This window comes from Rattus norvegicus, chromosome 19 (genome assembly GCF_036323735.1).
Source record: "Rattus norvegicus strain BN/NHsdMcwi chromosome 19, GRCr8, whole genome shotgun sequence".
NCBI lineage: Eukaryota > Metazoa > Chordata > Mammalia > Rodentia > Muridae > Rattus > Rattus norvegicus.
In genome coordinates this window covers 74,005,996-74,020,617 of record NC_086037.1, presented here as the reverse complement: position 1 = coordinate 74,020,617, position 14,622 = coordinate 74,005,996, and the positions used below count along the sequence as shown (strand labels likewise).

The following is a 14,622-nucleotide window of genomic DNA, read 5'->3' as shown; positions in this document are numbered from 1 at the left end:
AGTGGAGCATGTGTCTTTTTTATATGTTGGGGCATCTTTTGGGTATATGCCCAAGAGAGGTATAGCTGGGTCCTCAGGTAATTCAATGTCCAATTTTCTGAGGAACCTCCAGACTGATTTCCAGAATGGTTTTACCAGTCTGCAATCCCACCAACAATGGAGGAGTGTTCCTCTTTCTCCACATCCTTGCCAGCATTTGCTGTCACCTGAGTTTTTGATGTTAGCCATTCTCACTGGTGTGAGGTGAAATCTCACGGTTGTTTTGATTTGCATTTCCCTTATGACTAAAGATGTTGAACATTTCTTTAGGTGTTTCTCAGCCATTCAGCATTCCTCAGCTGTGAAGTCTTTGTTTAGCTCTGGACCCCATTTTTAATAGGGTTATTTGTTTCCCTGCGGTCTAACTTCTTGAGTTCTTTGTATATTTTGGATATAAGGCCTCTATCTGTTGTAGGATTGGTAAAGATCTTTTCCCAATCTGTTGGTTGCCATTTTGTCCTGTTGATAGTGTCCTTTGCCTTACAGAAGCTTTGCAGTTTTATGAGGTCTCATTTGTCGATTCTTGATCTTAGAGCATAAACCATTGGTGTTTTGTTCAGGAAATTTTCTCCATGTGTTCGAGATGCTTCCCCACTTTTTCTTCTATTAGTTTGAGTGTATCTGGTTTGATGTGGAGGTCCTTGATCCACTTGGACTTAAGCTTTGTACAGGGTGATAAGCATGGATCGATCTGCATTCTTCTACATGTTGAACTCCAGTTGGACCAGCACCATTTACTGAAAATGCTATCTTTTTTCCATTGGATGATTTTGGCTCCTTAGTCAAAAATCAAGTGACCATAGGTGTGTGGGTCTTCAATTCTATTCCATTGGTCTACCTGTCTGTCTCTGTACAAATACCATGCAGTTTTAATCACTATTGCTCTGTAATACTGCTTGAGTTCAGGGATAGTGATTCCCCCTGAAGTCCTTTTATTGTCGAGGATAGTTTTAGCTATCCTGGGTTTTTTGTTATTCCAGATGAATTTGCAAATTGTTCTGTCTAACTCTCTGAAGAATTGGATTGATATTTTGATGGGGATTGCATTGAATCTGTAGATCGCTTTTGGTAAAATGGCCATTTTTTCTATATTAATCCTGCCAATCCATGAGCATGGGAGATCTTTCCATCTTATGAGGTCTTCTTCAATTTTTCTTCAGAGGCTTGAAGTTCTTATCATACAAATATTTTATTTGCTTGGTTAAAGTCACACCGAGGTATTTTATATTATTTGGGTCTATTATGAAGGGTGTCGTTTCCCTAATTTCTTTCTCGGCTTGTTTCTCTTTCGTGTAGAGGAAGGCTACTGATTTATTTGAGTTAATTTTATACCTAGCCACTTGCTGAAGGTGTTTATCATGTTTAGTAGTTCTCTGGTGGAACTTTTAGGATCACTTATATATACTATCATATCTGCAAATAGTGATATTTTGACTTCTTCTTTTCCAATCTGTATCCCTTTGTTCTCCATTTGTTGTCTGATTGCTCTGGCTAGAACTTCAAGAACTATATTGAATAAGTGGGGAAAGAGTGGGCAGCCTTGTCTAGTCTCTGATTTTAGTGGGATTGCTTCAAGTTTCTCTCCATTTAGTTTAATGTTAGCAACTGGTTTGCTGTATATGGCTTTTTACTATGTTTAGGTATGGGCCTTGAATTCCTATTCTTTCCAGGTATTTTATCATGATAGGGTGTTGGATTTTGTCAAATGCTTTCTCAGCATCTAATGAAATGATCATGTGGTTTTGTTCTTTCAGTTTGTTTATATAATGGATCACGCTGATGGTTTCCCATATATTAAACCATCCCTGCATGCCTGGGATGAAGCCTACTTAATCATGGTGGATGATTGTTTTGTTGTGCTCTTGGATTCGGTTTGCCAGAATTTTATTGAGTATTTTTGCGTCGATATTCATAAGGGAAATTGGTCTGAAGTTCTCTTTCTTTGTTGGGTCTTTGTGTGGTTTAGGTATAAGAGTAATTGGGACTTCATAGAAGGAATTCGGTAGTGCTCCATCCGTTTCAATTTTGTGGAATAGTTTGGACAGTATTGGTGTGAGGTCTTCTATGAAGGTCTGATAGAATTCTGCAGTACATCCGTCTGGACCTGGGCTCTTTTTGTTGGGAGACCTTTAATGACTGCTTCTATTTCTTTCGGAGTTATGGGGTTGTTTAAATGGTTTATCTGTTCCTGATTTAACTTCGATACCTGGTATCTGTCTAGGAAATTGTCCATTTCTTGCAGATTTTCAAGTTTTGTTGAATATAGGCTTTTGTAGTAGGATCTGATGATTCTTTGAATTTCCTCTGATTCTGTAGCTATGTCTCCCTTTTCGTTTCTGATTTTGTTAATTTGGACACACTCTCTGTGTCCTCTTGTTAGTCTGGCTAAGGGTTTATCTATCTTGTTGATTTTCTCAAAGCACCAACTTTTGGTTCTGTTGATTCTTTCTATGGTCCTTTTTGTTTCTACTTGGTTGATTTCAGCTCTGAGTTTGATTATTTCCTGCCTTCTACTCCTCCTGGGTGTATTTGCTTCTTTTTTTTCTAGACTTTTAGGTGTGCTGTCAAGCTGGTGACCTATGATCTTTCCCGTTTCTTTCTGCAGGCACTCAGAGGTATGAGTTTTCCTCTTAGCACAGGTTTCATTGTGTCCCATAAGTTTGGGTATGTTGTACCTTCATTTTCATTAAATTCTAAGAAGTCTTTAATTTCTTTCTTTATTTCTTCCTTGACCAGGTTATCATTGAGTAGAGCATTCTTCAACTTCCATGTATATGTGGGCATTCTTCCCTTATTGTTATTGAAGACCAGCTTTAGCATGTGGTGGTCTGATAGGATGCATGGGATTATTTCTATCTTTCTGTATCTGTTGAGGACTTTTTTATGACCAATTGTGTGGTCAATTTTAGAGAAAGTACAATGAGGTGCTGAGAAGAGTGTATATCCTTTTGTTTTAGGATAGAATGTTCTATAAATATCTGTTAAGTCCATTTGGTTCATGACTTCTCTTAGCTTGTCTATGTCTCTGTTTAATGTCTGTTTCCATGATCTGTCCATTGATGAGAGTGGGGTGTTGAAATCTCCTACTATTATCGTGTGAGGTGCAATGTGTGTTTTGAGCTTTAATAAGGTTTCTTTTATGTATGTCGGTGCCCTTGCATTTGGAGCATAGATATTTAGGATTGAGAGTTCATCTTGGTGGATTTTTTCCTTTGACAAAAATGAACTATCTTTCCTTATCTTTTTTGATGACTTTTAGTTGAAAATTGATTTTATTTGATATTAGAATGGCTACTCCAACTTGCTTCTTCAAACCATTTGCTTGGAAAGTTGTTTTCCAGGTTTTCACGCTGAGGTAGTGTTTGTCTTTGTCTCTGAGGTGTGTTTTCTGTAGGTAGCAGAATGCAGGGTCCTCATTACGTATCCAGTTTGTTAATCTATGTCTTTTTATTGGGGAGTTGAGTCCATTGATGTTGAGGGATATTAAGGAACAGTGATTTTTGCTTCCTGCTATATTCATATTTGGAATCGAGGTTATGTTTGTGTGCTTGTCTTCTCTTTGTTTTGTTGCCAAGACGATTAGTTTCTTGCTTTTTCTAGGGTGTAGCTTGCCTCCTTTTGTTGGGCTTTACCATTTATTATCCTTTGTAGGGCTGGATTTGTAGAAAGATATTGTGTAAATTTGGTTTTGTCATGGAGTATCTTGGTTTCTCCATCTATGTTAATTGAGAGTTTTGCAGGATACAGTAACCTGGGCTGGCCTTTGTGTTCTCTTAGGGTCTGTATGACATCTGTCCAGGATCTTCTGGTTTTCATAGTCTTTGGTGTGATTCTGATAGGCCTGCCTTTATATGTTACTTGACCTTTTTCCCTTACTGCTTTTAATATACTTTCTTTGTTTTTTGCATTTGGCGTTTTGACTATTATGCGATGGGAGGTGTTTCTTTTCTTGTCCAATCTATTTGGAGTACTGTAGGCTTCTTATATGTTTATGGGCATCTCTTTCTTTTGGTTAGGGAAGTTTTCTTCTATGATTTTCTTGAAGATATTTACTGGTCCTTTGAGCTGGGAGTCTTCACTCTCTTCTATACCTATTATTAGGTTTGATCTTCTCATTGAGTCCTGGATTTCCTTTATGTTTTGGTCCAGTAGCTTTTTTCGTTTTACATTATCTTTGACCATTGTGTCGATGATTTCAATGGAATCTTCTGCTCCTGAGATTCTCTCTTCTATCTCTTGCAATCTGTTGGTGATGCTTGTATCTATGGCTCCTTGTCTCTTCCTTTGGTTTTCTATATCCAGGATTGTTTCCCTGTGTTCTTTCTTATTGCTTCTATTTCCAATTTTAATTCCTTCAACTGTTTGATTGTGTTTTCCTGGAATTCTTTCAGGGATTTTTGTGATTCCTCTCTGTAGGCTTCTACTTTTTTATGTTTTCCTTGCGTTTCTCTGAGGGAGTTCTTCATGTCTTTCTTGAAGTCCTCCAGCATCATGATAAAATATGGTTTTAAATCTAGGTCTTGATTTTCTGGTGTGTGTGGATATTCAGTGTTTGCTTTTGTGGGAGAATTGGGCTCCGATGTTGCCATGTAGTCTTGGTTTCTGTTGCTTGGGTTCCTTCACTTGCCTCTCGCCATCAGATCATCTCTGGTGTTACTTTGTGCTATTTCTGACAGTGGCTAGTCTGTCCTACAAGCCTGTGTGTCAGGAGTGCTGTAGACCTGTTTTCCTGTTTTCTTCCAGCCAGTTATGCAAACAGTGTGTTCTGCTTTCGGGCGTGTAATTTTTCCTGTCTACAGGTCTTCTGCTGTTCCTGTGGGCCTGTGTCCTGAGTTCACCAGGCAGGTCACTTGGAGCAGAAAACTTGGTCTTACCTGTGCTCCCGAGGCTCAAGTTTGCTCATGGGGTGTTGATTATGAGCTCTCTTTGAGGGCAGCAACCAGGAGGACCTGTGCCGCCTTTTCCGGGAACCCCCGTGCACCACGGTCCCTGGTGGCGTTTGGTGTTTTCCTCTGGAGTCAGAAATGTGGGCAGATTGTAGTCTCTTCTGGCTTCCCAGGCGTGTCTGCCTCTCTGAAGGTTTACCTTTCCCTCCCACGGGATTTGAGTGCAGAGATCTGTTGATCCGGTCCCCTCAGGTTCTGGCGGTGTCTGGGGCACAGGGGACCTGCAGGTCCAGTGCCCCTATCTTCCGGTTCCCAGAGGCCCTATACAGTTTCCTCTTGGGCCAGGGATGTGGGCAGGGGTGGGCAGTATTGGTGGTCTGTCCCGCACTGCAGTCTCAGGAGTTCCCACCTGTCCGGGCAGTGAGCTCTGTCTCCCACGGTGTTTGGGAGCAGTGAAGATGTCCACTTTTAATATATCAACCCTGCTAATTCATGGGCATGGGAGATGTTTTCAAGTTCTGAGATCTTCGATTTCTTTCTTCAGAGAGTTGGAGTTCTTGTCGTACAAATATTTCCCTTACTTGGTTAGATTCATACTAAGGTATTTCATGTTATTTGTGACTATTGTGAAGGGTGTCATTTCCTTAATTTATTTTTCAGCCTGTTTATCCTTTGAGTAGAAAATGGCAACTGATTTGTTTGAGTTAATTTTATATCCAGTCACTTTGTTTAAGTTGTCTTTCTTTGTTGGGTCTTTGTGTGGTTTACCTTTAAGTGTAATTGTGGCTTCATAGAGCAAATTGTATAATATTCCTTCTGTTTTTACCTTGTGAAATAGTTTGAAGAGTATTGGTATTAGGTATTCTTTGAAGGTCTGATAGAATTCTGACCTAAACCCACCTGGTCCTGGACTATTTTTGTTGGGAGACTTTGAATAACTTATTTTTTAGCAGTTATGGGACTATTTAGATGGTTTATTTGATCCTGATTTAACTTTTGTATCTGTCTAGAAAATTCCCCATTTCATCCAAATTTTCAAGTTTTGTTGAGTATTAGTATCTGACAATTCTTTTATTCATTTCCTTGGTTTCTCTTGTTATGTCTTCCTTTCCATTTCTGATATTGATAACTTGGATACAATCTCTGTGCCCTCTGTTTAGTCTGGTTAAGGGTTTATCTATCTTGTTTATTTTCTTAAAGAACTAGCTCCTGGTTTTGTTGCTTCTTTGTATAGTTCTTTTTGTTTCTACTTGGTTGAATTAAGCCAGCCCTGACTTTGTTTCCTGTCTTCCTCTCCTCTTGGGTGTAATTGCTTCTCTTTATTATAGTGCTTTCAGATGTACTGTCAAATTGCTAGTGTGTGTTCTCTCCAATTCCTTTTGGAGGCACTCAGAGCTCTGACTTTCCCTCTTAGCACTGCTTTCATTGTGTGTCACATGTTTGGCTATGTATTACCTTCATTTTCATTGAATTCTAAAAAGCCTTTAATTTCTTTATTTAGTTCTTCCTTGACCAAGTTATCATTGAGTAGATTGTTGCTCAGCTTCCATGTGTATGTGGTCTTTATGTTGTTTTTGTTGTTATTGAAGACCAGTCTTAGTCCATAGAGATCTGATAGGATGCATGGGGCTATTTCAATCTTCTTGTATCTGTTGAGGCCTGTTTTGTGACCAATTATATGGTCAGTTTTGGAGAAGGTACCATGAGGTGATGAGAAGAAGGTATATCCTTTTGTTTTAAGATGAAATGTTCCATAGATATCTGTTAAATCCATTTGGTTCATATCTTCTGTTAATTTCTCTGTGTCTCTGTTTAGTTTCAGTTTTCATGATCTAGCCATTGATGAGCATAGGGTGTTGAAGTCTCTCACTATTATTGTGCATGGTACAATGTATGCTTTGAGCTTTAGTAAAGTTTCTTTTATGAGTGTGGGTGCCCTTGTATTTGGAGCATAGATGTTCAGAATTGAGAGTTAGGGTTTTTCCTTTGATGAGTATGAAATGTCCTTCATTATCTTTTTTGATAACTTTTGGTTGAAAGTCAATTTTATTTAATATTTGATTGGGTTACTCCAGCTTGTTTCTTGAGACCATTTGCTTGGAAATTTTTCCCAGCTGTTTACTCTGACGTAGTGTCTGTCTTTGTCACTGAAGTGTGTTTCCTGTATGTAGCAAAATGCTGGATCCTGTTTACTTATACAGTCAGTTAGTTTATATGTTTTTATTAGAGAATTGAGTCCATTGATATCAAGAGATATTAAATAGTGATTGTTGCTTCCTGTTATTTTTGTTGTTAGAGGTGAAATTATATTTGTGTGACTATCATCTTTTGGGTTATTTGAACAAAGATTACTTTCTTGCTTTTTCTAGCTTATAGTTTCCCTCTTGTGTTTGAGTTTTCCATCTATTATCCTTTGTAGGGCTGGATTTGAGGAAAGATATTGTGTAAATTTGGTTTTGTCATGAAATATTTTGCTTTCTCCATCTACGGTAATTGAGAGATTTGCTGTGTTTAGTAGTCTGGGCTGACATTTGTGTTCTCTTAGGGCCTGTATGACATCTGCCCAAGGTCTTCTGTCTTTCATAGTCTCTGTTGAGAAGTCTGGTGTAATTCTGCTAAGTCTGCCTTTATATGTTGCTTCACCTTTTCCCCTTACTGCTTTTAATAGTCTTTCTTTGTTTTATGTTTTTGGTGTTTTGACTATTACATGATGAGAAGAATTTCTTTTCTGGTTCAATCTAGTTGGAGTTCTGTAGGCTTCTTGTATGTTTATGGGCATCTCTTTCATTAGGTTTCTTCTATAATTTTGTTGAAGATATTTAATGGCCCTTTAAGTTGGGAATTTTTGCTCTCTTCTGTACTTATTATCTTTAGATTTGATCTTCTCATTGTGTCCTGGATTTCCTGGATGTTTTGGGTTATGAGCTTTTTGCATATTTCATTTTCTTTGACTGTCGTGTCAATGTTTTCTATGGTATCTTCTGCCCCTGAGATTCTCTCTATAAATTGTATTCTGTTGGTGATGCTTGCATCTATAAACCTGATTTCTTTACAAGTTTTTCTATCTCCAGGGTTGTCTCCCTTTGTGATTTCTTTATTGTTTTTATTTCTGTTTTTATACCCTGGATGATTTTGTTCAATTCCTTCCCCTGTTTGGTTGTGATTTTCTGTAATCCTTTAAGAAATTTTTGTGTTTCCTCTTTAAGGGCTTTTACCTGTTTACCTGTGCTGTCCTGTATTTCTTTATGGGAGTTATTTATGTCCTTTGTAAAATCCTCCATCATCATCATGGGATGTGATTTTAAATTCAAATCTTGTTTTTCTGGTGTGCTTGGCTATCCAGGACTTGACGTAATGGGAGAATTGGGTTCTGATGATGTCATGTAGCCTTGGTTTCTATTGCTTAGGTTTTTGTACTTGCCACTTGCCATCCGGTTATCTTTAGTGCTAGTTGGTCTTGCTGTCTCTGACTGGAGCCTATCCCTTCTGTGAGCCTGTGAGCCTATGAGCTTGTGAGCCTGTGAGCCTATGAGTCTGTAAACCTGCAAGCCTGTGAGCCTGTGTTCTTAAGTGTGTCATCACTCCTGGGAGACCAGCTTTCTCCAGAAGGGATTTGGGTCTAGAGAACTGTGCCAGAGGGTTAACTCCAGGGCACAGATGGATACCAGAAGAATCCTGTCCCCAGTTGCTCTAAGGTCATTGAGCTCTCTTGTCTCCTGGAGGTCTCTTTTTGACCAGTTATTGGAGCAAAAGTGTTCATCTCTCCTGTGTGTGAACTTTGGAGTACTGCACTCCTGGGAAACCAGCCCTCTCCAGGTGGGATTTGGGATCAGAATGCTGTGCCATAGGGTTAATTCTGGGATGCAGATGAAGACAGGAACTCCTGGAAACATCTTACATGCCATGATTGCTTTCCTGGCTGCTTGTATGGGTGGCAGAGAAGTCTGGTATGATTTTCATGTTTTTCCTCTATATAAGGTTATTTCTGCTCCCTTTGACGTTTTTACACTTGTCTCTTCATCTTTGATTTTTATACATTTAGAATTTTATTACATGTTTAGGTGCATATTTTTGATTTTGTTTTTATTTATGTTTTTCAGGTTTGGAACAGCCAAGTGGCTCAACAGGTAAAAGTACTTACTGCACAAGCTTGATCATCTGAGTTAGTCCTTGGAACTTGTATGGTAGTGGAAGCAGGAAATCAGATTCCATAAAGCTCTGCTAAACTCTCCACACTCAGGCCTTGCTATAATCACTGGATATACACATTATGCATACCCATACAGTGATAACAAAAATTTTAAATGATATATGACTTAGTCTCATTAATTTTAGAAAGGCTGTAGTCAATATCACTTCACATTGCTCTTTCATTAGTCCTTTGTCATGTATTACACCTGGTTTTATTACCCGCATTGAGTATGTATTACACCTGTTTTTATTGTCATGTTATTCATATATTAAACCTCATTTTTCCCAATAGCCATATATTACACTTGTTTTTATTACCCCATTAGACATGTATTGCACCTGTTTTTTTTTTTAAACTGAGCGTTGAATTTAAAGATCTTGAATGCTCACATTTTTACCTCATATGCCTCTTAGTTTGGGTAGTTTCTAATGACAGTTTCATACTCACTAACTTTTTCAAGTAAGTGCTTTAATAGTCTACAAAATACACTTAAGAATTATTTAAAATGTACAGGTTGTTTTTCACAGGATTCCAAGTATTAAATTACATTTTTTTACCTTACAGTAGCCACATAGAATAGACATTTATTAGACAGCAAGGATCTTCAAGACACAGGGCAATGACAGGATATCCAAAAGGAAATCCCTGTGAGGATCCAGTATTGATAGTGTAACAGAATCCATAGACCTTGAAACAGACCAATGACTTATAGCAATGAACATTTGATGATGAGTAGATAAATGGCTATACTGTGTGAGTCACTGTGACACACACTTCAACTCCAACAACAAGATGTTTTCTGTTTGTTTTGTTTGTTTTTGTTTTCATACTATCTTATTATTTTCTTTTGTGGGAGAGGTCGCAAAAGGTGGAGGGGAGATATGAAAGTATTGGGAGACAAATGGGGTTGGGGTGCATGATGTAAAATTCATAAAGAATCAATAAAAAGTTTTTAAAAAGAGCCCATATAGATTAGAATACATGGTATGACTGGCACAATGCAATGTGTACAGTGATTATTCTGTATTTTTTCTTTTTTTCCAAGATAGGGTTTATTTTGTGTAGACTTGGCTGTACAGTAAGTAGACAGGGTGGACTTAAACTTTTAGAGAATTTGTCTGGCTCTGTAACTTCTGGGATTAAAGGTGTTGGCTAATACTGACTGTATGTATGTATGTATGTATGTATGTATGTATGTATGTATGTATGTATTAAATGGAGACATTTTCTTTATTTTCTTATTTTTTTAATTTTTAAAAGATTTACACAACACACACATGTGATATGTGTGTGTGTGTGTGTGTGTGTGTGTGCATACTGTTGCTCTCTTCAGACATGCCAGAAGAGAGCATCAGATCCAATTGCAGATGGTTGTAAGCTACCATGTGGTTGCTGAAAATTAAACTGAGGACCTCTGGAAGAGCAGTCAGTACTCTGAGCCATCTCTCCAGCCCCCCTTAAATTTATATATAAAATTTATTTTTATATATGCTCTGTCTTTATGTATATCAGAAAATGGAGTCTAATCCCATTTCAGGTGGTTCTGAGCCACCATATGGTTACTGAAAATTGAACGGAGAACCTGTGGAAGAGCAATCTTTGCTCTTAAGCATTGAGCCATCTCTCTTTACTTTTACTTATTGCCTGTATCAGACACAAGGCATTCTTTATTACAGTAGACCTTTAGCATTTCCTTTTATTTTTTAGAATTTCTTTTTATATTATCCATCTGCTTTTGTATGCTACCAGTTTTTCCCTAGGCAATAAATACTGTCAATTAATTGTTTAAAATTCCTGTCTGATAACTTACCTGTACTGTCTGAAATCTTGTGCTCATAGTTGCCTAAGTCTTGAGAATTCTGTTCTCCTAGCCCCCATCCTCTAGGTATGCCTCATATCATAGGTATTTTCTATGAAATTTCTCTATTTGAAATTTCTATTTCAAATAGAAAATTGAAATTTTCTATTGAAAGTCAGAGATGATATATAGGACAAAGTAAAATAAGGTAAATGTGGTTGAGAGAAACGTATCACCTCCTGTGATTATTTAGTTTTCTCATGCATATGAGTGAATTGTATGGGCATATAACTTCAGCCATTACAACACCTTTATATATTTTGTAATAGGAACTCCTTCAGTGACTAATCGGATGAATACAATGATGAAAATATTTGAAAATCAGACAACTATGTTAGAAAAGTAAGCTTTGGAAACAATTATTTCTTATTTTCTACTTATAAAATTGGGTGGATAGAAAAGAAACATTGGGAGCATATATAAGAAATAATGTCTGCACATCTGAGGGAGAAACAGAAAAGCCTAATATAGTCAAACCTATGATTTTATTTAAAAAAAAGGTCTTTATCATAAGCTGACCTCTTTTTTGCTAATTAATTAATTAATTAATTAATTCACTTTATGGCCTGAACAGAGATCCCTTTCCTCCTCTCTCCCTCCCCCATATCCCCACACCCTCTCAAATAAGGGGAGGGCATTCACTGGTACCACCCCAACCTGATATATCAAATCCTAGCAGGACTAAGTGCATCCTTTCCCACTGAAGCCAGAGAAGGCAGTCCAGCTATAGGAAAGGAATCCAAAGCAGACAACAGAGTCAGAGACAGTTCCCTACTCTAATTGTTAGGGGACCAATATGAAGAACAAGCTGCACATCTGCTACAAATGTATAGTGGACCTAGGTTCATCCTGTGCATACTATTTGGTTGATAATTCAGTCTCTGTGAGCCACCACGGGCCCAAGTTAGTTTAGTCTAGAGGTCTTAGAGGTTTATTCCATTACTGCCATGGTGGGGAGCATGGCAGCATCTAGGCAGACATGGCGCTGAAGATCTGCAGGCAGCAGAGGTGGCCTGTGTGACATACTGGGAGTAGCATGGGCACAGGAGACTTTAAAGCCCAGCCCCCCACAGTGACATACTTCCTCCAACAAGGCCACACCTCCTAATAGTGCCCTTCCCTATAGGCCAAGTATTCAACTTCATGAGTCTGGGCGGGGAGGCATACCTAATCAAACCACCATATTCTATTCCCTGGCCTCCATGCACCTGTAGCCATAACATAATGCGAAATCTATTTAGTCCAACTTCAAAAGTCTCCATAGTCGATCACAGCCACAACAATATTTAAAAGTCCAAAGTTCTTAAGTCTCTTCTGAGATCATTCAATCACTTGACTGTAATCCCCTATAATATCAAAATAAAAAACACATCACATACAATATAAGTGTGCACAAGATATACATTACCATTCCAAAATGTAAGCAAGAAAGCATAGTGAGGAAATACTGGACCACAGCAAAACTGAAAAACAGCTAGAGAAACTCCAAACTCTGCATGTCTGATGTCAAAATGCTCTTCAGATCTCCAACTCCTTTTAGCTTTGTTGAGTACAGCACAATTTTTTCCTCTTAGGCTGTTCTCCCTCCTTGTTAGCAGCTTTCCTTGGCAGGTATGTCCTGTCACTGGCAAATCTAACCTCTTCGGGTGTCCAAGACAATCAAGCCTTCACCTCCACAGCTTCAAACAATGTTCTCTCTGGGCCTCCATGTGGGGACATCCATGTTACATGCCTGACCTTACTGGCTTTCCTTAGTTGCTGAGATTCCATAACTGCTTTCTCCTATCTTTGGTTCTAAAGACAGAATCACATGGCTGAAGCTGCCAAGTTCTGCTGCTTGCTGGGGCTGGAATATAGCGCCCTCATTCAATTACATCTTCACCAACGTTCTGTTTTCCATGGTTTCCTTCCCTGCCTAAGCTTGGCTGTCCTGGAACTTGCTCTGTAGACCAGGCTGGCCTTGAACTCAGAGATCTGTTTGTCTCTGTCTCATGTGTGCTGGGACTGAAGGGATGTTAATTACAGGGCACTGTTGGTGGATATGTGTAGGAATGATCCTCGCAGGAGGCTAGATTTTGCAGTAGGTTGCGAGACTAGGAAAAGGACACTTGGTAAAAATCTTTTTAAAAAATGTAAATGTGTTCTATAACTTGAAAATGTATATATTTACTATAGCATAGTTACCTTTGGTCTGTTTTTCAGAGCTTTAAGTGATCAGACTGAAGCTGAGGCTGTAAGTATAACATTCTTAATTTGGTATTGTACCTTGCCCTTGAATTTTGAAGACACTCTAGAAATGGCCATTTTCTCTCATTGTAATTAGAGATAAGCACTCACTCAGTTTACCCAGGTTGTGAACTAGAAGGAATTGCATGTTCTTTTCACTTTATCGACATCATGGTCATTCAGAAACACTTCCGAAATACTAAGCTGAAATCTAGTTCTTATCTAGATATATCAATACCAATGGCAGCTTAGAAATCAATGCCAGTAGTCCATTCTGTTTTCATGTTTTAGTGAAGTTAGTCTTAAATTAGTAACTAAGTATTGAAGTTAACCTTATTGAGATGCCTAATTTTAATTGAAATTATTACATTTGCCTTTAGAAATATAAAAAAATGGAAACTAATGTTCAACTGTTAGTAATGGAGAAAGCCCTCCTGAAAGGTGAAATACGAAGGCTGAGAGAAATACAGGTTGGTACATGTAACAAATAAAACTGATGTGCAGTAACAATTAAGACCTATTACCATACAGATGGGAATCAAAGTGACAATCATTTGTTTTATGACACATTTCTATTACTCATAATTTTTAGAAGCTCTGTTTCAAAGCCTTAAATTAATGTTCTAAATTTCCATATTAACTATCAAACCCATAAAGATGCAAAGAGAAACAGCTTAATCATTGTAAAAAACATCTATTTTTTATTTTAACTTCTGTTTCTTTTTATTTTTCTCCCATGCAATACAAGTCAACTGCAGCCTCCCCTCCCACTACTCCTTCTGTTCCCTTCCCCACCTACCCTCTTCTCCAGAACCACTGTTCTTCTGTTTCCCTTCAGAAAAGAGCAGGCCTCTCAGGAATATCAACCAAACATGGCATGACAAGATGCAATGAGACTGGGTAGGCATAAGCCCTCATATCAAGACTGGATAAGGAACCACCACATTGATTTCCGCAGTGGATGTACATGTTTGCACTCACACCAGCAATGGAGCAGTGTTCCCTTGCTCCTCACCAGCATGAGTTGTCACATGTGTTACTGATCTTAGCCATTTTGACAGGTGTTATATAGAATTTCAAAGTCAATTTGATTTGAATTTCCCTGATAAAGATGTTGAACATTTCTGTTGAACATTTCTTCATTGAGTTTCTTGGCCATTTAAGATTCCTCAACTGAGAATTATCTGTTCAGATCTGTATGCCATTTTTTTAAACAGAATTGTTTGTTTTATTGATGTCTAGTTTCTTGAGTTGTTTCTTTTAAATATATTTCATATATTAGCACTGTCTTGGTGAAAATCTTTTCTCACTGTGTTGGCTGTAGTGTTGTCCTATTGATGGTGTCTTACCAGGGGTCTGCCCTATCCTTTTGGTGACTGGTACTGGGTACTCTTCAATACAGTTTTGGATGAAGACCAAAG

The 14,622-nt window shown here is 38.1% G+C and overlaps 1 protein-coding gene across 51 annotated transcripts in view; it reads left to right on the top strand.

Annotated features, from left to right (window-relative positions):
• The window catches only part of Ccdc7a (coiled-coil domain containing 7A), a 410,765-nt gene that overhangs the window by 50,882 nt on the left and 345,261 nt on the right, over positions 1-14,622 (top strand). For all 51 annotated transcript variants that reach the window (XM_063278219.1, XM_063278211.1, XM_063278233.1 and 48 more), the window contains 4 exons: positions 9,026-9,052; positions 11,245-11,317; positions 13,178-13,208; positions 13,582-13,671. In XM_063278219.1, coding sequence (XP_063134289.1) covers positions 9,026-9,052; positions 11,245-11,317; positions 13,178-13,208; positions 13,582-13,671 — 221 coding nt within the window. The remainder of the gene's footprint in view (positions 1-9,025; positions 9,053-11,244; positions 11,318-13,177; positions 13,209-13,581; positions 13,672-14,622) is intronic.